The 21,531-nt window shown below is 37.3% G+C and overlaps 1 protein-coding gene and 1 non-coding gene across 2 annotated transcripts; one reads left to right on the top strand and one right to left on the bottom strand.

Moving 5' to 3' along the window:
* Positions 1-7,891: 7,891 nt before the first annotated feature.
* LOC147933387 (uncharacterized) lies at positions 7,892-11,093 on the top strand. The gene is made up of 5 exons (XM_087477431.1): positions 7,892-9,139; positions 9,271-9,398; positions 9,640-9,739; positions 10,091-10,481; positions 10,560-11,093. The coding sequence occupies exons 1-5, from the start codon at positions 7,892-7,894 to the stop codon at positions 10,883-10,885; spliced, it is 2,193 nt and encodes a 730-aa protein (XP_087333557.1). The 3' UTR covers positions 10,886-11,093.
* Positions 11,094-17,978: 6,885 nt separating this feature from the next.
* On the bottom strand, positions 17,979-18,085 carry LOC147933386 (small nucleolar RNA R71). Its single transcript, XR_015576923.1, has one exon. It is a non-coding gene; the product is annotated as a small nucleolar RNA R71 (small nucleolar RNA).
* Between the last annotated feature and the right edge of the window lie 3,446 nt (positions 18,086-21,531).

Raw genomic sequence — 21,531 nt, 5'->3', positions numbered from 1 at the left:
AGGCAGAATCCCATAAACCACATGAAAAGGGCTGAACCCCAAAGTTCTGTTGTTGGCATGATTATGTGCAAAATCGACCAGTGGTAACTTTGATTCCCACGATTTAATGTTATTCCCGACATGACTACGCAACATAGTACCCAAGGCTCGATTTGTGACTTCGGTTTGACCATCCGTTTGTGGATGATAAGCGGAGATCATGTCAAGACTTGTACCAAGCATCTTCCACACCGAACGCCAAAAATGGCTCAGGAAACGAGTGTCACGATCGGAAACAATGGAGGTAGGGAGGCCATGAAGACGGTAAATGTCACGAAAGAACAATTGTGCCACTTGAACAGCATCAGTCGTTCGTTTACATGGCACAAAATGAGCCATTTTTGAGAAGCGATCCACAATCATAAAAATTGAATCCTTACCTCTTTGAGTACGTGGAAGGACGAGTACAAAATCCATACTAATATCAGTCCATGGCTGTGTAGGAATTGGTAAAGGCATGTATAAACCAGCATTAAACGCCTTGCCTTTTGCTTGTTGACATGCACAACACCTTTCAACAAATCTCTCAACGTCCCTACAAAGAGAAGGCCAAAAGTAACGTGTCGTAACTAGTTGGAGAGTTCTGTCTCGTCCAACATGTCTTTCGGAGTGAATTTCTTCAAGGATTTTCAAACAAAGGCTGCAATCAGGGATGTATAATTGGTTCCCTTTAAACAAGAAACCATCTTGTAATATGAAATCTTTGTGAAGACCACTTTTCACTTCAGCCCATATACGAGCAAAATACGGATTTGTGACGTACAAATCACCAAAAGAGGAAAAGCCAGAAACTGAATTATGCATAGTCGTGAGAAGATTGTGACGACAGCTTAATGCGTCAGCGACTCGGTTTAGCTTTCCAGATTGATGTTTAATTGTAAATGTGAATTGTTGGAGAAATGTGATCCACGCTGCATGACGAGATGAAACCTTCGCTTGACTATCAAGGTGGCGTAGAGCGTCATGATCTGTGAAGAGAACAAAATCACGGTGACAAAGATAATGCTTCCAATGTTTTATAGCTTGGACTATAGCATAGAACTCCACATCATATGTGCTGTACTGACTTCGAGCACCTGATAATTTCTCACTAAAATAGGCTACGGGTCGAGTTTGTTGACTAAGAACAGCTCCAATTCCTAGCTTAGAAGCATCGCAATGCAACTTAAAATTCAAGGAGAAATCAGGAAGAACGAGAACCGGTGCCGTTGTTAATTTGTGTTTAATGACGTCAAACGCTTGATCCGCCATTATTGTCCACTCAAACTTCCCTTCACGCATGCAGTCTGTAATCGGAGCCATAATGCTGCTAAAATGCGGAACAAAATGTCGATAAAAAGATGCGAGACCGTGGAAGCTTCTTACGTCGGTAATTGTTTTTGGGATTGGCCACGACTTGATGGATTCTATCTTGGACACGTCAACAGATAAACCGTCCTTTGAAATCATATAACCCAAGAATAAGAAACAATCTGTTCCAAATTGGCATTTGTGCTTCGCAGCAAAGAATCGTTCTTTTCGTAAGACACCTAAAACTTCTCGTAGATGATTCATATGATCGTCCAAAGAAGAACTGAATATGAGTATATCATCAAAATATACTACCACAAATTTCCCAATGAAAGGACGAAGCGCTTGATTCATTACCCTCATAAATGTACTAGGTGCGTTCGATAACCCAAAAGGCATAACAAGCCATTCAAACAGTCCTTCTCGAGTCTTAAAAGCTGTTTTCCATTCATCACCGGCGCGAATCCGAGTCTGATGTTAACCGCTTTTGAGATCTATTTTTGAGAAGATTTTCAAAGCACCAATTTGGTAAAGAAGGTCATCTAGTCATGGAATAGGAAAACCGATTATCTTATTGATGGCATGACTATCAACACACATACGCCAAGAGCCATCTTTTTTAGGAATCAACAAAGCGGGAACTGCACATGGACTAAGACTCTCGCGAATATGACCTTTAGCCACTAAATCTTCAACTTGACGTCTTAGTTCTTCATGTTCTTGTGGACTCATCCAATAATGAGGTCGATTAGAGAGCGTAGCTCCTGGAACCAAATCAATATGATGTTGGATATCACGTACTGGTGGCAGCTCACTAGGTAGGTCTGTTGGAAAGACATCTTAAAACTCATGTAAAAGTGTGCTCAATGCAAGATTAGGAGAGTAGTTTGGTAAACAATCACTTGCAACTGAGAGTAAAGCAAAGGTAAACCCGGTTTGGTGAAACTCTTCTTCAAAAGTACCACGAGAACAGATCAAAGTGGGTTTGGACAAAGACTCAGTAATTGTAGTATCCTTGTGAGGCGTGATCAAAGGCGGTGTGGCAGAAGGTTCCTTTGGCAACAATGTGATTGTTCGATTATCATACATGAATCTATAAGAGTTACGCTTCCCGTCATGAGTGGTTTCTCTATCGTATTGCCATGGTCTTCCAAAAATCAAGTGACCACATCCATAGACACAACATCACAACACATCTTATCCTTGTAAACCGAACCAATCGAGAACGAAACAAGCGTTCGATGTGTTACTCAACATTCTGTCCCTTCTTTTAACCACGTGAGTTTGTATGGATAAGGATGTGCTTCTTTTTCAAGGCTCAATTTGCGAACTGCATAGTCTGAAATTATGTTGTGGCAGGCACCGGAGTCAATAATGAACCGACACACTTTACCTTTAACCGTACAAGTCGACTGAAATATATTCGTGCGAAGGCACGGTTCCTCCATAACTTGGAGTGCTAAACAGATGCGGCGAACCACCAAAAGAGAACCTGTATCACCGGTAAGATCGGTGTTCTCAAGGATATTTGTCTCCTCGACATCATCGTTGTAAGTATCGTAAGATGGATCAACTTCCTCAATTAAGAGACCTCATCTTGATTGGTTTGGACTTGCGATTTGTCAGTGACCTGGTTCTCCACAAGTGAAACAACGATATGCTGGTGTACGTGTAGAACGACGAAGCATTTGATCCTCTGTTGTAGCTGGTGCTCGATTAGAAACAGTAGAACGCGAAGTATTCGCAGTTAAATCTGTGGTTTCCTATAACAGCCCTTGACCCACGTTCTGGTCTTGCAGTGAAGAATTGCGAGACCTTGTAGATGCATTCCAGTTGCTAGCAGATGAACGAAATTGCTGTTCAAACGCAACGGCTTGACGTCTAGCTTCAGCCACGGTGTTAGGATCAAATTGGGCCAACGCGTTCTGAAGTTGAGGCCTCAAACCTCCAATAAACCGAGCAACAGTTTGAATTTCACTATCATGTATCTCATTGCGTGTCATGAGCATGTAAAATTCTTCGGCATATTCATCGACCGTGCGAGGACCTTGACGGAGGTTTTGTAACCTTTTATACATCGTTCGATCAAAGTTGTACGGAAGAAAAGTTTTCCGTAGATGTTTCTTCAACTTGTCCCATGACTTGATCTTTGTTTTACCCTCACGAGCCCACGTCGATTTCAGCTGGAGCCACCACGAAGCTGCTTGGCCTCTGAATTTGGTTGCGACAAGAGCTACTTGACGATCTTGTGGTACTTGCTTAAAATCTAGAATCTCGTCAACAGTGACTAACCAATCAAGTAAATCTTCACCACGAATACTTCCATTGAATTCTGGTAAATCAACTTTAAAACAAGATTCCCAACGACGATCTGACCTATCATCAATATGTAACTCACGAGCTCCATGGTGGTGTTGTTGGATCTGGTCGTTAGGTTGGGCGAAAGGATTAGCGTCGTAAGCATCTTCTCCTTCTATTCGTTCATGGCGTGGCTGGTTTTCAAGAATCGTCTCCACGACGTCTCGCAGTGATTGACGCAACGAATCATTAGAACGTTGAATTGCTGTGTGAAGATTCAGTTGCATCTCTTGTAGCGTTCTTCTCAACTCTACCCAATCACCCTCGTGCATCTCTGTCTCTTTCGCGGCTTTCGGAGGCATGATTAGTTTCAGGAACGACAAGGCTCTGATACCAAAAGTGATGGAGCGGAAGCAAGAAAGAAAAAAAGGACTTGTTTCTTACGTTCCCGGGAAGCTAAAGATACAAGGTTCTCTGTTTTCTTCACGAAAAACAGAGGAAAAAACTCTGTTTTGCTACACGAAAACAGAGGTTTGAGACTTGAAAGAATACGCGTCTTTGCAAAACTCAGATTTGTAAGATAACTCTTTATTAATTCAATTCAAGGATGATCCTCTTTACAAGCCTTAGAGGTCTTATTTATAGAGCAGCTAAATCAAACTGAAAAGGAAAACCTAAAAGAAATAGAAATTGGAGACAAAAGGAAGATCAGCAAAGAAATAGGAAACTAACAAAAAAGCAAGAAGGAAAACAGAGAATTCTAGGAGCTTGTGTGATACGTAAAGATGTGCTACATCACTCTTGCAAAACATCCAATATTTAATAAATAAATATAATATAAAATATAAATAATAATAAAAGTTATATGCACGCGATGTACCGCAAGTTAAAATTTAGTATGATTGAAATACCATTATACCTCCAGTTTTTTGTAAAATATTTCAAAAATATAAATGATTTCCGTCCAGTTTGATTTCTCTATTTTTTAAAAAATTTCATTCTAAAAATATTTTGGACAAACTATAGCAAGAACATGGGTATTATTTTTACATGTCAATTTACTTTTATTTTTGTCACTTTCATATATTAGGTTCATTGTAAGGTAAAGTTTTGTGTTGCTTTTGCTGAAATACGTTCATTTTGCATGCCAAACAGGCCTGGCCCTAGGACAAGCAACTGAAGCCATGAATTCGGACTTCAAATTTTAAAGGTTTTTTTAAGAGAAAAGTCTGTTAACTTTTTCATATTTTTTTTAAAGTTTTATTAAAAAAAAACTGGCATTTTTTGTATAAAACTAAAATCTAAAAGGGCTTTTTAAAAAAATATGGCCTTTTTATATAGTTCTTTTCAACTGTTTTGGAAATGGTAAAATGTTATTTAAGGTTTTATGTGATTTTTTTTTTGTCAACTAAATACTAATTAGAATCTAACTCCAAGATTGGTAGGCTAAACCGGAGGAAAAGAGTTTACAAATGTAATTGATGAAATTAAAGGTCTAGAAGACCTAGCAAGGCAATCCGCCTTCAAATTCAATGAGCCTGGAATCTTGGATAAGGAGAAGTGAGGAAGGCGACCCGAAGCGTATTGAAGTCATCGAGAAGATTAGAAAAGGCGGGCCAATTGTCAGGAGCTTGAATCAGCACTACTAGTTCTGCACAATCTGTCTCAAATCTCTGACAGGCAATTCCGTTTGAGACAATCCATGGCCCAAAGCAGAGCTTCCAACTCTGCATGGAGCGGAGAAAGAATTCTCCGAAGACATCTAGCATCCAACAATAAAGTTTGTATCTGACAACAGGGACCCTGACCTGGGCTGGAGGCAACAAAGGATCCGAAGGATCATGGCTACCTAAGGGAGCCAATGTTTGAGACTGCGCGTTCTCCCATAATAATTTTTCACTTACAGCCTGGTTAATCTATGTGATTTTCTTTTTATTACTATTGGTTATGATTTTTTTAATATGATTAATTTTTTTTTGCATAGGCCACAAATAAATATCGGACATGCACTATCCAGCCCACATGATTCCTTATATATATACCAATGGTTGCCAACATTGACAATTGGGCCAAATCAATAAATGTCTCTAAATTTTAAAGACTTTATTGGTTTGAAATTTGAATAGAGTTTTTAATATTTTAAATGGTATGTAGATTTTGTTGTTATTAGATCAAAATTTTGTTAAAATTTAGTGTTATTAGTTTGTGATTTGTAAAAAGTCATTTAAAATCTTAACAAATTTGGGTTATTGGATTCAGACTTTTATAAAGTCAATAAAAGTTTTGTGTTATTCAATTGAAACAAAAGAATCTAGGATTGTTAATGAATTTAATTATTATGTTATTAGTTCATGATTTTAGACACCTTCTTTACAAAATAAAGTCATGGAAAATATCACAAAAATACAGAGATTGTTTAGAACACTTTACAAGATTTTAGAAAATTAATCAACAAAACTATAGAATACTCTCTAGCAATCCTTAAAAATCTTTCACTTATTCACTTATAATTATTTTGACATTAAGCTACACTTTCATAAGGGATATGATTGCTCAAAGATATCTAAAAGTGACCAAGGAATTGCTACTCTTGACAATCCTAGTGACACAATGACCAAAAGTGTACCATCCAATACTATTGGACATGAGCTCTGTCCCTTATATCACTACAAGAAAACATGTGATTGGTGACTACAAATAGCGACTACATATGAAGTCGCCAAAACTAACGACCACATAGTGACTAATTGGCGACTACGTTGTGACTACAGTAATGTAGTCGCTATTTAGTCACTCTATAGCAACTAATTGACGTAGTCGGTACCGTGGTCGTATCTTAACGACGCAAAGGCAACTATTATGTTGATGGTATACTGTAGTCGGAACATAGTCGCTAATTTAACGACTACGGTACGACCACAATAGATAGTCGTATAAGTTGGGGACTATTGTGCGACTCATTCGGCGAGTCATAAGATAGTGGTAAGGTGGTCGTTAGATAGTCGTATAGTAGCGACTAGGTACCGACCACGGCTGATAGTCGTATATTTGGAGACTGCAATGCCACTCATACGGCGAGTCATTACATAGTCATCATGTAGTCGCAAAATAGTCATAAAAGACAGTTAAAAAAAACGTGTTTTTTGTGTGGAGGGGTTGGTGTACCAACTTTTATAAAGTAGTCGCCTATTAGTCACCTGGTTTAGTCTATAAAAACTAATTGCACTCATTTGTTCTCTTCATTCCGACATAAGTGAGTTTCCTCTACAAAAAAAAAAATTCTAAATCAAAAAATAGTTTGGCTTTATATAATCTTATATTTTCTTCCCAAAAAAAAAATATATATATATATATATATATAATTATAATGGCGGGATATTACAATTATAGTGGTAATGGCGGTAATTATCGGGAGTGGATGTACAAGAGGTTCGATGAAGTGACGGAAATTTTTTCATCTGAATTCGAAGTGGGGGTGGACCAATTCTTGTCGTTTGCAAGTAGCCAATCTATAGCTTAGAATAATGGCGGTAAGTTTCCTTGTCCATGTAATGTTTGCAAGAACAATAGATGTCTCTCGGGTAGAAGAGTTATGAGTCATCTGTTTAGTAATGGATTTATGCCAGATTATTATGTTTGGTATAACCACGAAGAAGAAATCAATTTGGATATAAGAAGTAGTTACACTGATAGGACGTATGATGAGAGTCATGAAGAAATGGGTAATGTAGTAGAAGATTCATATGTGGATATGGTGAATGATGCATTTCATTATAATATGGGTTTAGATGATAATTATCATCAAAATGGTAGTTATCAGAATGTGGAAGAACCGGTACAAAACTATTCGCAGAAATTTTACGACTTGTTAGATAGTGCAAAAACTCCTTAATATGATGGTTGTCATGAAGGTCACTCGCAATTGTCATTAGCTGCTCGAGTCATGCAAAATAAGGCAGAGTATAATATGAGTGAAAAGTTAGTGGATTTGGTTTGCGGGATTTTGACGGATTATTTACCATAAGGCAACCAGTCTACCGGTTCACATTACGAGACAGAGAAATTGATGCGTAATTTAGGTCTCCCATATTATACAATTGATGTTTGTATTAACAATTGTATGATTTTCTGGAAAGAAGACGAAAAGGAAGAGACATGTCTATTTTGTGGTTCACCAAGATAGAAGCCTAAGGAGGACTGACGGAGAACAAGAGTACCATATAGTCGTATGTGGTATCTACCTATTGCTGATAGGTTGAAGAGAATGTATCAGAGCCAAAAGACTGCAGCGACAATAAGATGGCATGCAGAGCACCAATCAAAAGAGGGAGAAATGAATCATCCTTCTGATGTGGTGGAGTGGAGATATTTCCAAGAGCTTAACCCTTGGTTTGCAGAAGAACCCCGTAACGTCTATCTTGGATTATGTACTGATGGGTTCAATCCATTTGGCATGTCTCATAATCATTCGCTGTGGCATGTGATCTTGACTCCATATAATTTACCCCCTGGTATGTGCATGAATACGAAGTACTTGTTTCTTACAATTCTGAATTCAGGGCCAAATCATCCGCGAGCTAGTCTCGATATCTTCCTACAACCTCTTATTGAGGAGTTAAAAGAGTTGTGGTCTACTGAAGTTGATGCATACGATGTGTCTTTGAATCAAAACTTTAATCTAATAGTAGTGCTGATGTGGACGATAAGCGACTTTCCAGCGTATAGCATGTTATCGGGATGGACCACCCACGGTAAATTGTCTTGTCCAATTTGCATGAAAAGTACAAAGTCATTTTATCTACCCAAAGGAAGGAAGACATGTTGGTTTGACTGTCACCGAAGATTCCTTCCTCATGGTCATCAATTAAGGAAGAACAAAAAAGATTTCTTGAAGGGAAGAGACGTTTCTGACGACTATCCAACGCAGTCTTTAATTGGTGGGCAAGTTTATTACGAGTGTTTGAAATGTGTAAATCCACCAAAAACCAGGGATGTCGGTGGTAACTGTCATGAAAAGAAGATGGCTGGCTATGGAAAGGAACATAATTGGCACATAGAAAACATATTATGGTCGCTACCTTACTGGAAAGATCTCAATCTCCGACATAATATTCATGTGATGCATACCGAGAAGAATTTTGTGGACAAAATCTTGTATACTCTTATGAGTGTGCAGGGTAAATCTAAAGACAACATCATATCAAGATTGGACATAGAACAATTTTGTTCTCGTCCACACTTACATATTGATAGGAAGGGTAAAGCTCCATTCCCAGCATTTACATTGACAAAGCAAGCCAAAACAATTTTATTGGAATGTGTCAAGCATGCGGTGAAATTTCAAGATGGTTATTCGTCAGATTTGGCTAGTTTTGTTGATCTGATCAATGGCAAGTTTTCAGGAATGAAGAGTTATGATTGCCATGTTTTTATGGAGCGACTACTTCCATTTATCTTTACAGAACTCCTAGACCGGAACATTCACCTTGCGTTATCAGGTACTACATTATTTGTAACTCTATACAACGAGTATATATGAATATGTTAATTTTGCAAGACATGCAATTTGAATATATATTTTGTAGGGATTGAGCATTTTTCAGGGACTTATGCTTGAGAACTTTGCAAAAATGTCGTGTTCAGATTCTAAAGCAGAATATTGTTTTGATCTTATGCAACTTAGAAAAGATCTTTCCACCATCATTCTTTGATGTGATGGAGCACTTGCCTATACATCTTCCATATGAAGCAGAATTGGGAGGCCCTATACAGTATAGGTGGATGTATCATTTTGAAAGGTTTTTCAAAAAGTTGAAAGGAAAAGCAAAGAACAAAAGATTTGCGGCATGATCAATTGTTGAATCATATATCAATGACGAGATTGCTTATTTCTCAGAGCACTACTTTGCCGATCATATACAAAAAAAATCACGGTAATTAAATGCATATATAATTTAGATATTTTAAGATAACTATATATTATCATTAATTTGAATTAGCTCATTTGATCAGGTTAACAAGATTCAACGAAGGTGAAGTCCCTGTGTTTCATGTCCCTGGAGTACCTAGTATATTTACTCACGTCGGTCGTCCAAGTGGGAAAATGCATGAAGTATGGCTTTCAGAGAGAGACTATCAATGTGCCCATGCATATGTTTTACAATATTGTGACTGTTTTCAACCAATTGAGAGGTATATAAAAAAGAATCTCAACTTACATTTTTATTTAGAAAATCCACAATTATTTTTCATAATATATATATATATATATATATGTTGCTTTGTTAGTATGTTCGAGGATTTTCTTTTTACAAAATATCCAGGATTGACCAAAAAAGAACTCTCCACGTAACGAGCTAAAGAATATCATGTGTGGGTGAAATATTATGTATTGAAAAACTTATTAATGCATTTATTTATACTTTATATATAAATATATTGCCATGTTTTTATGTAAATGCAGATTATATACTGGAACGTCACAAATCCATTCCCTACTTGGGTTCAAGAGATAGTGCATGGACCTTTGCACAAGGTCAAAACTTGGCCAATGTACTATACAAGAGACTATGTGTTTCATACGCAGACTCACGGTGCTGGACGGAAGACATGTAACTATGGTGTATGTGCTACTGGTGAAAATTACACTGATGCATCTGATGGCGCAGATTTCTATGAGAACATAATTGATATCATAGAACTTGAGTATGAGGGGATGGTCAATTTGAAGATCACACTTTTTAAGTGTAAGTGGTATGATCCTGTTCTCGGTAGAGGCACTCGGAAGAGCAATAGTGGTGTTGTAGACGTGAACACATCAAGGAAATACAACAAATATGAACCATTTATTTTAGGTACGTAAAGACTCCATATAATTTAGATATTTACACATAAATGTAACTATCCATACTAAATTATGATTTTGCAAACAGCATCTCAAGCTGATCAAGTTTGCTATATTTCGTATCCATACATAAAGAAACCAAAGCGGAAGTGGCTCAGTGTTCTAAAAGTAAATCCTAGAGGAGACATTTCAGGAGAATACAAAATCAACGAACCGGCTCTGTTGCAAACAGAAACTGATGATGCTGTATTGATGACTACAATTGAAGATCTCATAGTCGACAATTTGGTAGAAGAAGCTAATCCAGTAAACCTTGATTACAATGTCGGAGATGTGGATCCAGAAGATGAATTCCTGTGTAATTTATCTTCTTCTGATGATGAAGAAGAAGAAGACGAAGATCCATATGCTTAGTATGTTTAATATACTATATATATCATTATTTGTCAAAAATAAAAAATAAACACTAAGTTTGTTTTAGTATTAATAACTTTGTAATATAATATATGTTAAGTACTTTTTTAAATAATATTAAGTTTGTTTCAGTATTTAAACCCAAATAAATTATATTTGTAATATGTAATTTAATTTAATTTTCACTAAGTATTAATTTTTACCAAAATAATTTAAATTTGTAATTATAATATTTACCAAAATAATAAATTAATTTTGTAATTATAATTTGTATCAAAATAATTTCAATGTTACGGTTTACAAATTGGGCTAAATTTAGGCCCAAATCCACTTCCTAATTAACTAAGTAAGGCCTAAATATTCCTAAACTAAGCCCATTAACCACTAACCACTAACCTATATGAAACCCTAGTCTCACAAGACAAACCCTTAACCTCTCTACCCCTCAAACCTCTCTCGATCCCTACTCTCTCGAAACCTCTCTCAAACCCTACTCTCTCGATCCATACTCGACTTTTCTGTCTCTTCGAATCTATCAGTCTCTCTATCAATCACCAACAAGATGCCGAATCGAGGAAAAAAGATGAAGGTTACTCCTAAAGTTACTCAGAGACCGAGAGGGGCAACACCAAATCGACGGCCTAACACTCTGCCCAGTCAGTACAACTTCACGCCGGCGGTCCAAGATCCTCCTTCTCTGCAGACGCCTGAAGTACAAGTCGCCGGTTTGCAACGACAGTCATCAACAGCCTGATCCGGAACTATCCTCCGCCGCAACAACTTTTTCAGAACTCATTTACACACCCACCTCCACCCGAACTACACCGGACTCCTTCAGAAGAAGTTCACTTCAATCCACAGACTCAGGCCAATCTTCAGGATGACCCTCCGCCTTCTCCAGTTCGACCCTCTCAAACTCGATCGCATCCATCGCATTCATCGTCTCAAGGGAACAACTTCGAAGAAGAATCTTCTCCGGTGTTGCTGGAACTCCAGGAGGACCTTTTGCGTGCTCTAAATGCACTGCTTCTGGTTCCAGACAGGGATAAGTTCACCACCGTCCTCTCTCCCACACCCATACCGAAGACCCAATGGTATGATTTTTCCTCTTCACATGTTTTGTAATTGTGTTTTGTGATTGTTAGAAGAGAGTTTGGTGGGTTTTGTATTGTAATTGTGTTTTGTGATTGTTAGAAGAGAAATTGGTGAGTCAATGTATTGTAATGGGGTTTTATGATTTTGGTGTTGGCTTATACGAATAGCAATGATGTTTTTTGTCTTATGCGTATGCGTATTGTAATCCATAGAAACTGATGCCTCTTGTATTGATCTCATTTCTTTTGGTTTGTCTATTATTTGCTTTTAAGTAACCTACTTACTTGTTTTATTGGTTCATGTGTATGGAGGTTTACTCGTGACAAAGGATCGAAAATTGTTTGGAAGATTACTGAAATTCTTCTAAACAAATTCGAAGGTCCCTACTACAGCTGGACATGTGTGCCGTGGGACAAACAAGAGAGATACTTTCTTGAGTTTGCGGTAAGGATTTATGTCACATAGCCTTCTTACATAGCTTTACATGTCTTCTTTTCACTCACAATAGCTCCTTTTTTTTCCAAGAAAACCCACACTTGGGATCCTTTGATAACCGAGACTGTTCAAGCTTATTTTAAGGAAATATGTCAAAAGCGGATCAAAGACATGGTTAGCACTGTGAGGACTAGTCGAGTTCAACCATAATGGATTGGAAACACTCTCTGGAAAACAATGGAGGAATACGACATTGAAGAAGCACAACAAAGGAGTAAAACCTACTCTGATGCCCGTATGTCTGACCGTAACAGCCTAGGTCCTCACGTCCACCTCTCAGGGCCAAAGTCGTAACAAAAGATCCAAGACGAAATGGTGAGTCAATTGTGTTGTTACAACTTCGCCACTTTTAATTCTTACATAGCTGTTATTTTTTAAAATTAATCCTTGTTTATTTGCTAACATTGCAGGAAGAGGAATTGGGAAAAGAAGTTCGTATTGGTGAGGTTTTTATCAAGGCACATACAAAGCCTGATGGTTCATATGTTGATCGGAAGGCAGAGAAGATTGCACAAACATATGAGAAGAATGTGCAAGAGAGGTTGTCTTAGCTCGAAGCAGATCCTTCTGCTGTGTAAGATGGTTCTTCTCGGCCACGGGATCTCACAACAGAAGAATATACAACAATTTTTCTTCAGGTTACGTTTTCTTTTAACTAATATTCGCCAAATATTCTTCGAGTTTTATTATGCATGCTCTAATCTTTAATGTTCTCTTACTTTGTAGTCCATTGAGAGGGATTCAAAAGGAATACCTTTTGGAGTTGGAAGCCTCAAGGACTGCCTTGTCAATGGAAAGCTGATGCAAGCACGTGACTCTTCTATTTTTGTGGCTCTGCAAGAACAATTGAACCAAGCTCAACGCATGATAGAAGAGCAAGATGCTCAAACGTTGACGTGTGATGCACAAATTGCTGCTCAATCCGAAATTATTGCTTAACAGAAGGACAAGATTGACCACTTCTCCTTGGTGGAGAAGTTTTTCTGCGGGAATGTGATCCACGGTTCCAGGAATTCATGGCAGCCCATTCAGCTAAAGACACAACCACAGACTCTCTTCACCAAAAAGATCCAACTTCAACTCCATCAACATCTGCTTCATAGGTTTCTATGTCTTAATTACCTCTTTTCTATTTCTAATGAACTCAATGACGGTTTGATATTGTGTTGTACTTTTTGTAATTTTGGTAAGTTAGACAAAATACAATGTCTCTCTTATTTTCAGTATTATGTGTTGCTTTTAGGTTTCCAAATTCGAATCAATATTTTGTGTTTTTTGGACAGGAATGAAACGAAGAATTTGAGCATAATATTTTCTATTTCTGATAATATTAGTCGCCAAATAGTCGTTGATATAATAACTATAAAGTCGCTAAATTAAGTGACTATATCGTGACTAATTCATATAGATATAGTATAAGTCAGCTTTTAGTCGCCAACAAATCACCAAAAATATACGACTATATCTCGACTACATTAAGAAGACCATTTGTTAATCACATTATAGCCCTGTTTTAAAAATCCCCTCCTAGCACCAATTATCCAATTATACCTGTCTAATTTGATTATAACCGTTTAATCCGATTACTTTCCACTTAATTTTGTATATAATGAATATTTTTAGAGCCAAATATAAATCAAATATTTATTTATTTTGTTATTTAGATATTTAAATTAAGACTTTATGATGTTTAACAAAAACTAATGTACAAACTTTTAATGGAAATCATAAATTTTCTTTTAAAATTATGTTTTTATGTGTTTACCGTAATTTTAAAGACGATGCTATAGTTTTACATTTTATTTGATCTTTTTATTTTGACATAAACAGAGTTATATATATATTTAATACTATATATTTTTATTTTATTATTAATTTAATAAAATAACTCTAAAATTAGTTTCTGATTAATCTTCGTTTAATCTCCGATTTTCTCGTTAGCCGCTAGGCCCATCCCAACCGCCCGACTAGCGCCTAGCGATTTCTAAAACAGGGCATTATAGTCGCAATATAGTCACTATATTTTATGACTATAGTATGACCACACAGTGACTACATAAATATAGTCATCAAATAGTCGCTAAAAGACTACTACTTTTACGACTACAACAATTAGCGATTCTCGATTTACGACTGTTCAATATAGTCATAAGTTAGTCGTAACTGACTGCTTCTATTTAACGACTGACTATAGGGTGACTAAAAGTGTAGTCGCTAAACAGCTGTTTTCTTGTATTGTATGTTGGTAGGCCTGAAACAGAGATCCACAATCTTAAAAGGGTTTTGCACACCAAATTGGCCCATTAAACTTGGAGGACAAACGGTAATTTGTAGAGGAGACAGAATGGGTCTTTAGGACAAGAGCTCGGACCAATGATTCTTACACAACAAAAGAGCCGTTGATGACATGGTGCAAGAGTTGCATTTGCAACATATTCATCTAAAATTCAATATTTTATCCATTTTTAACCTAAATTAATTTAATAAAATATGAACTAATAAGAAAATGTGAAATATATGTATGAAAACATATCATTTAGTTTTGAGTTTATGTAGTATAAAAACATAAATCCTTTTGTTTTCTGGTTTACGCACATGGAAGGCTGTTAGTTTATTAGAAAAAATTCAGGGGATTTCTTAGTCTTTTGATGATCTCTGTAACTAATTCCCTTGTTGGTGTATTAAACCAAGTAATGAGATCAAGCTAATAATGTGTGTGTTTAATCTTCGTACAAACAGAGAATATTTTAAGGTGTATTAAACTAGGAGATGAGCTCAAGCATAATGTGTGTGTAGTCTTCATACAAAAAGAAAAGATTTAAGGATTATGATATATCATGGTTTTTAGGTGTTTTTAGCCATGATATATTTATAGAGTCTTTTTGGTATTTTTAGAGTCTTTTTGAGTCTTTATAGGATTTAGCATGGATGAGAGCATAATGAAGCTAAATAGGAAGATTTTGAGCTTAATCAAGCATTGAGGCTGAGCTGCAGAAGTTGAGAGACGAATTCAGAATCCAGCATCGATCGATACACTGATAGCATCGGTCGATGCATAGCCAATGAAGAAATCAGAAGTTTTCTCACAAGTTTTAAAGATTTACAAAGCTGCCCCAAAGTTTTCCATATTTGCATCATTAGTCCCTGGACGTGTTTAGGAATATAAATGAGATTTTTGGGTCATTGTTTAGACCTAAGCTTTATTTTTCCCTGCAACTTTTGAGAGCAAAACCCTGAGAGATTTTTAGAGAGCTTTTGGAGAGAAGAATCAAGACTCCTTCAGAGAAGATTCAGAACTCCTTTTCTTCTACTTTTAATCTCTTAATGCTATCTATTTTATTCATGATTTGTGTTCATACAATTATGTCTGAGTAGATCTGCTTGTTAGGTTTAGGGTTTCTCATTAGGGATTTCATGGATTATTAGATCTGTTTATTTAGGATTCATTATCTTTTTTGTTCTTCACCATAGGTTGTTTTTAATGCTAGATCTTTGATTAGTCATCTGGATTTAGATCTTAGGATTATTGATTGAATATGAGAATATAACTGATTTTCCTGATAAAAACCATTGGTGAGCAAAATTACTTTTTGCAAAGAGATTTGGATTGGTGATTTTGTGAACTTATCTAAACCTGATTTTATTGCTGGTTTTTAACATAAATTTTGCAAAGAGATTTGGATTTTCTGGTTTTAAGACTTAGATAATATTTGCAGTGAGAACTGATTTATTTTATAATTGTGTTTGGAGTTCAAGAACGGTGCTTAATTATTGAATCCTGCTTGTTTAATTAATTGATCTGATTTTCCATGATTTCCTGAGAATTTCCCTAAGCCTAGCGTTTCATCCATCTGAATTTACATTTCTTTTATTTTCTGTTTAATCTTGCAATTTAATTAAAATATTTCCGTTTAGCATAATTAAAAGATTATTAAATCTATTGTGTGAATCTAGAGTTCTTGTGGATTCGATCCCTAAGTACTGCAATTGATCTTTTAATTTGAGAGAGTAGCTCTAGGGTAAATTTGAGCATATCAAATTTTGGCGCCATTGCCGGGGATCGAACCCGGGTCACCCGCGTGACAGGCTCCGTTGCCGGGGTTCGATTTGGATTTATCTGCTAAGCATGTGGATTAAGATTTGGATTTATCTGCAAACAGATTTGGATTAGTGATTTGGTGAACTTATCTAAACCTGATTTTATTGCTGGTTTTTAACTTGAATTTTGCAAAGAGATTTGGATTTTCTGGTTTTATGACTTAGATAATAATTGTAGTGAGAATTGATTTATTTTATAATTGTGTTTAGAGTTCAAGAATGGTGCTTAATTATTGAATCCTGTTTGTTTAATTAATTGATCTAATTTTCCATGATTATCTGAGAATTTCCCTAAGCCTAGCGTTTCATCCATCTGAATTTACATATCTTTTATTTTCTGTTTAATCTTGCAATTTAATTAAAATATTTATGTTTAGCATAATTAAAAGATTATTAAATATATTGTGTGAATCTAGAGTTCTTGTGTATTCGATCCCTAAGTACTGCAATTGATCTCTTAATTTGAGAGAGTAGCTCTAGGGTAAATTTGAGCATATCAAATTTTGGCGCCGTTGCCGGAGACTCTTTTGATTCACCATTAGATTAAAGTCTTTGATTTTGTCTAGCTTTTTATTTTCCTATTTTACTCACACGCTTTTGTTTCTTTTCTCTTGTGTGTTTCAGGTACATGCCTAAGCCTAGCACCAGGAAAAATCCTACTGGTCCAGTTGTGAAGCTTACAAACCAAGAGTTAGGACAACTAGAGCGTGAGAACACAAAAGCAGCCAAATCAACAAAGATGGTCAACCCAATCATATTGAGACCAGATGCGGCTGGAGTTTTGAGGGATCAAGAGGGTCATGTGCGCAACGAACTAGGCCAAAAACTTGATGCTGAAGGACAAGTCATTCAGGAAGAACTCGTCGTCGTTGATGAGAATGCAGATGGTGTTGATCGACGCAATGTCGGCATCGATCGACGCAACCAAGAAGGCATCGATCGACGCAACCTTGGCATCGATCAACGCAATGTCGGAGCTGGTGCGAATGGAGCCAATTTGGACCTTCAGCCTAGACGGGACAACAATGGAGAGCTTGTCAAGACTCTTGCGGATTTAAACAGGCCAGACTTATTCTATGAGAACCGTTCCGAAATTGTCCCTCCTCCATTCCCAAGAAATGATTTTGAGCTGAAGCCTGCCTACTTTGCTCTTGTTGGACAAAGACCATTCCAGAATTTGCCATATGAGAAGCCTCTAGACCACATTGAGCACTTTGAGGACATAGTTACAAGCATCAAGGCTAATGGAGTCACTGAAGACTATCTCTATTGTAAGCTCTTCCCCTATTCTCTTGCTGGGGAAGCTTCTCATTGGTTAAGGCAACTCAAGCCAGGATCCTTGACAACCTGGCATGACATCAAGGTGGCATTCTTGAACTACTTCTATGATGATGCCATGTCTGATGAGCTGAGGATTAAGCTTTCCACCTTTTGACAAGGACCAGCTGAATCTTACAAAGCTGCTTGGGTAAGATTCAAAGCATACAAGAGAGATTGTCCGCATCATGGGTTCTCAGAGGTGGAGTTGATCAGTATCTTCTTCAGTGGTATTGATTGGAGGTATCAGATAGCTTTGGATGCTGCTAGTGATGGGAACTTCAAGACAAGGTATCCAGATGATGCTGAAAAGTTGATAGAAATACTAGCTTCAAGCAACAGTACTAAGAATGCAGACTTAGAGCAGAAAAGAGCACATGAAGGCCATGATTCAAATCAGTTTGCTACGGTGAATGCTAAGTTGGATACAGTGCATAACCTTCTTGTTGGAAAGAAGTCAGTCCATTTTGCTGAAGATGTTGAGATTTTTGAGCCAAAGCCAGAGACTACAGAAGAAGATGTCAATTATGTGTATGGAGCTGGATATCTGACACAAAAATTTGGCAACCAGCAGGGCAGCAGACCTTACAATGGGAACTCTTCAAGCTACACTCCTAAGCCGGATTACCAGAAGCAACAACAGAACACCGGCTTTACAAGGACCTATGGTAATTCTTCTTATCAGTCTCCACCTCCACAGACTTCTGAGAGTCGAATGGAGGCCATGCTTGATCAGATTCTTCAAGGACAAGAGCAGTTGAGAGTCACATTCAATGGGAAGATTGATAATGTCTACAATGAACTGACTGGGAAGTTTGATGCATTAAATACTCATGTCAAGAAGCTAGAGAATCAAGTTATTCAGACTGTCAAGCCAAAGATGAAAATCATTTTAACAAAGAAAGGGTAAAGACCTTCATAACCTAAAAAATGACTAAAACCTAGTCGCCGTTCAGCAGATTGAACACTGAACATTGAAGAGAGAAAGGAAAGTGTAAAGAGAAATTTCATCTAGTCCTATATAATCCATGTAAGTAAAGAGAAATTTCAGAGTGAAAGGAAATTGTAAGAGGCATGAAACGGGAGGAGATGACATTATATAGGACTTCAACTTACACCTATTGAATAAAAAATAGTGGGACTTCAATTGAAAGAGACAACATTGAAAGATTTAAATTAACGTTCTAGAGGAAGACGTTACGATGGAGATAGAAGTCAGGGGAGACAGCGAAAGGGTGTGGAGGATTGCCGAGGGACGCTTCAGGTTGCACAACGGCAGACGGCAGAGTGGAGCTTCCTCGAGAAATGTTTTATTTCAACATCATATAAAACATGTATTATTATTGGATTGGGCTTTTACAGAAATATGAAATTGGGCTTTTAAAAGAATATGGAACAAAGAAAAATGAATTGCTTAGTGGGTTGTGTCAAAAATTTAGCCTTATTAAATATATGAGGTGGCTGATGTGGCAGCACCAGTAGTGAGTAAATTTAACTTTATATATATAGATTTGTATTTACAGAAAAAAAAAATCAAAAAAATTTGACTTCTGTTTGACGATGTGTCCTTATCTAAATCGCGTGATCTACGCTTATCACAAGATTAAATTTTTGTTTCCCCCTTAATTTAGGAAATGTATTTTTTTTTTCATTTCCGTTCATGGTTTTTGAACTCTAAATATTTACGTTCTCTCTTTAATACCAACTAGATGAGTACTCGTGCACTGTGCGGGTTATTTTTTGGTGATATAAACAATTACATTTTTACTGTCAATGTTATTTTGTGTATTGAGTAGTCAAAAACGAAATCACAAACCATGATGATCAATATCATATCATGTGACTGAAAATTTGAAGTATCCACCACACATGATTGAATCTTTTTTTTCACTGTTGTAAATTTGGTCAATTTCCAAGTATCATAATCTATTCTACCTCTTAAGAATCAAACACAAAATGACATGTTTTTCTTATTTTATAGTAAGATTATATTTAACAACACACATACCGGTCCTAGATACATAAAACAAAAATTTATAAACAAAACCACTCAAAGACAAAATCCTTAAAGTTCACTATTGTGTGAATGAACTTGCAATCCTGTTTATAGTTGAGCAGATAGAGTCGTAGAAAAAATGTTTGCAAAGAAGGAAAACAACATAACAATGTAAACTTAAGAGAGAATTTTGATTTTCTTGTTTGTTATTGAATGAGAATGTATATAATCACTTACAAACTATAATTAGAAGAACTAATTAAGCATCTTTCTCTATTTATTCAAGACTCCTGCCATATAAGGATTTATTTTTTTCTGAACCTGCTACACCATACCAAAGCAAGAAATATAAGAATAATTAAAGAAAACAGTATATAGAAAGTTCGCCCTAAAAATTTCTCTCCCAGGCACATCTCCCAAAGAGCCGCAAGCTTTTGAAGAAATGAGCTCTTCCCACCGGTGTTGCTCTTCCGGCGACCCTTAATCCTGAATAGTGGTTGGTTACTAGGCGAGATCTCTCAGGGTTTTTCCTCCAGTGACGTTTCTGTTCCGGCGAGCCTTTCCCTGAGATGACTTTCTCCCCTTTGTTGAGTTCGACCTCCTCTCTTCCTCTTCCAATGTGTTCGGTTCCTTTCCTCAGTCTGAGGCCTCCTGCAGCCCCACCACTGGAGCCTCTGTCTCCGCCGACTCCTCCAGAACCACCGGACCCACCAGACCCTCCTTCTCAGGTTTGCTTGCTCTCCGACAAATCTCTCTCTCAGCCTTCGTCTCTAGCCTCCTTTTCGTTCCCCTATTTGCTCCGGCGACTCTCCACACCGTCGCTCTTCCTCTCCTCACCGTCGCTCTTCCTCTCTTCACCGCTACTTCCTCAGATTCTTGTTCTGAAATCTTTGGTAGTGCTTTCTAACTCTGCGATAGAGAAAGACTTAACTAGTTGTGTTGAATGGGATGGTGAGCCCTGTGACCCTTGTTGGAAAGTAGTCATTGAGTTTGCTTTGCTCTTGGACTGCAATTTGACTCTCTTGGATCACCTCAATGGTGTCTCCGTTTTACCTTGTATTGAGGTCTCTATTAGATTTGTTCTAATATTGTTTGTTACTAAGGGCTTTGTCCCGACCTTTAGCATCGGCATCATTGTTTATGTCGATGTTATTTGGGAAGATCAGTCTCTGCTTAGAGCTATGCTTCCTCATCTTGGCACCAACGGCCTCTTTCTCTTCCCAAATGTCCCTCTTGCGAGTTGTTTGGATGATCTAGCTTCACCGGTTTTGAAAGGATCTTCCTCCTGGTTGTTAGCTTCTTCTGCCTTAGTTGCGGAGCTTGTAACTCTTCGGGTTGCACTGGATACAGTCTCTCATGGAGTCGTTGGGATTGTTATGTTTCGATCTCGCGTATCATTGTTTGTAAAAATGTATCTTGCATTTATCCCTGGTTTCTTTTTGTGACAACCCGTCCGTGGACCCCACTAGTCTCACTGCTAGTTTCCCCCATAGGCTGGCCCTGCAGGGCATCGATCCTAACCCATCACTGTGGATATCCAAATCCACCAGTAGGTTATTGGTGCATCAGGCGTTCCTTGAACCCTGGTCCCTCACCCTTTAACAACCTTCCCATAGACAAGTTGTCACCAATTGATCTGCAGGTC

Source organism: Camelina sativa, chromosome 12, assembly GCF_030686135.1.
Source record: "Camelina sativa cultivar CO46 ecotype springtype chromosome 12, ASM3068613v1".
In the NCBI taxonomy this organism is placed as follows: domain Eukaryota; kingdom Viridiplantae; phylum Streptophyta; class Magnoliopsida; order Brassicales; family Brassicaceae; genus Camelina; species Camelina sativa.
This window is presented reverse-complemented; position numbering and strand designations above follow the sequence as displayed.

Excerpts from the sequence above, each read along its gene's own strand:
- LOC147933387 (XM_087477431.1), top strand. The coding sequence starts at position 7,892 with ATGTATCAGAGCCAAAAGACTGCAGCGACAATAAGATGGCATGCAGAG. Across the intron at positions 9,140-9,270 it reads TATCAGGTACTACATTATTT|ATTCTAAAGCAGAATATTGT; the intron begins GTAACTCTATAC and ends TGTCGTGTTCAG. Across the intron at positions 10,482-10,559 it reads ATATGAACCATTTATTTTAG|CATCTCAAGCTGATCAAGTT; the intron begins GTACGTAAAGAC and ends TTTTGCAAACAG.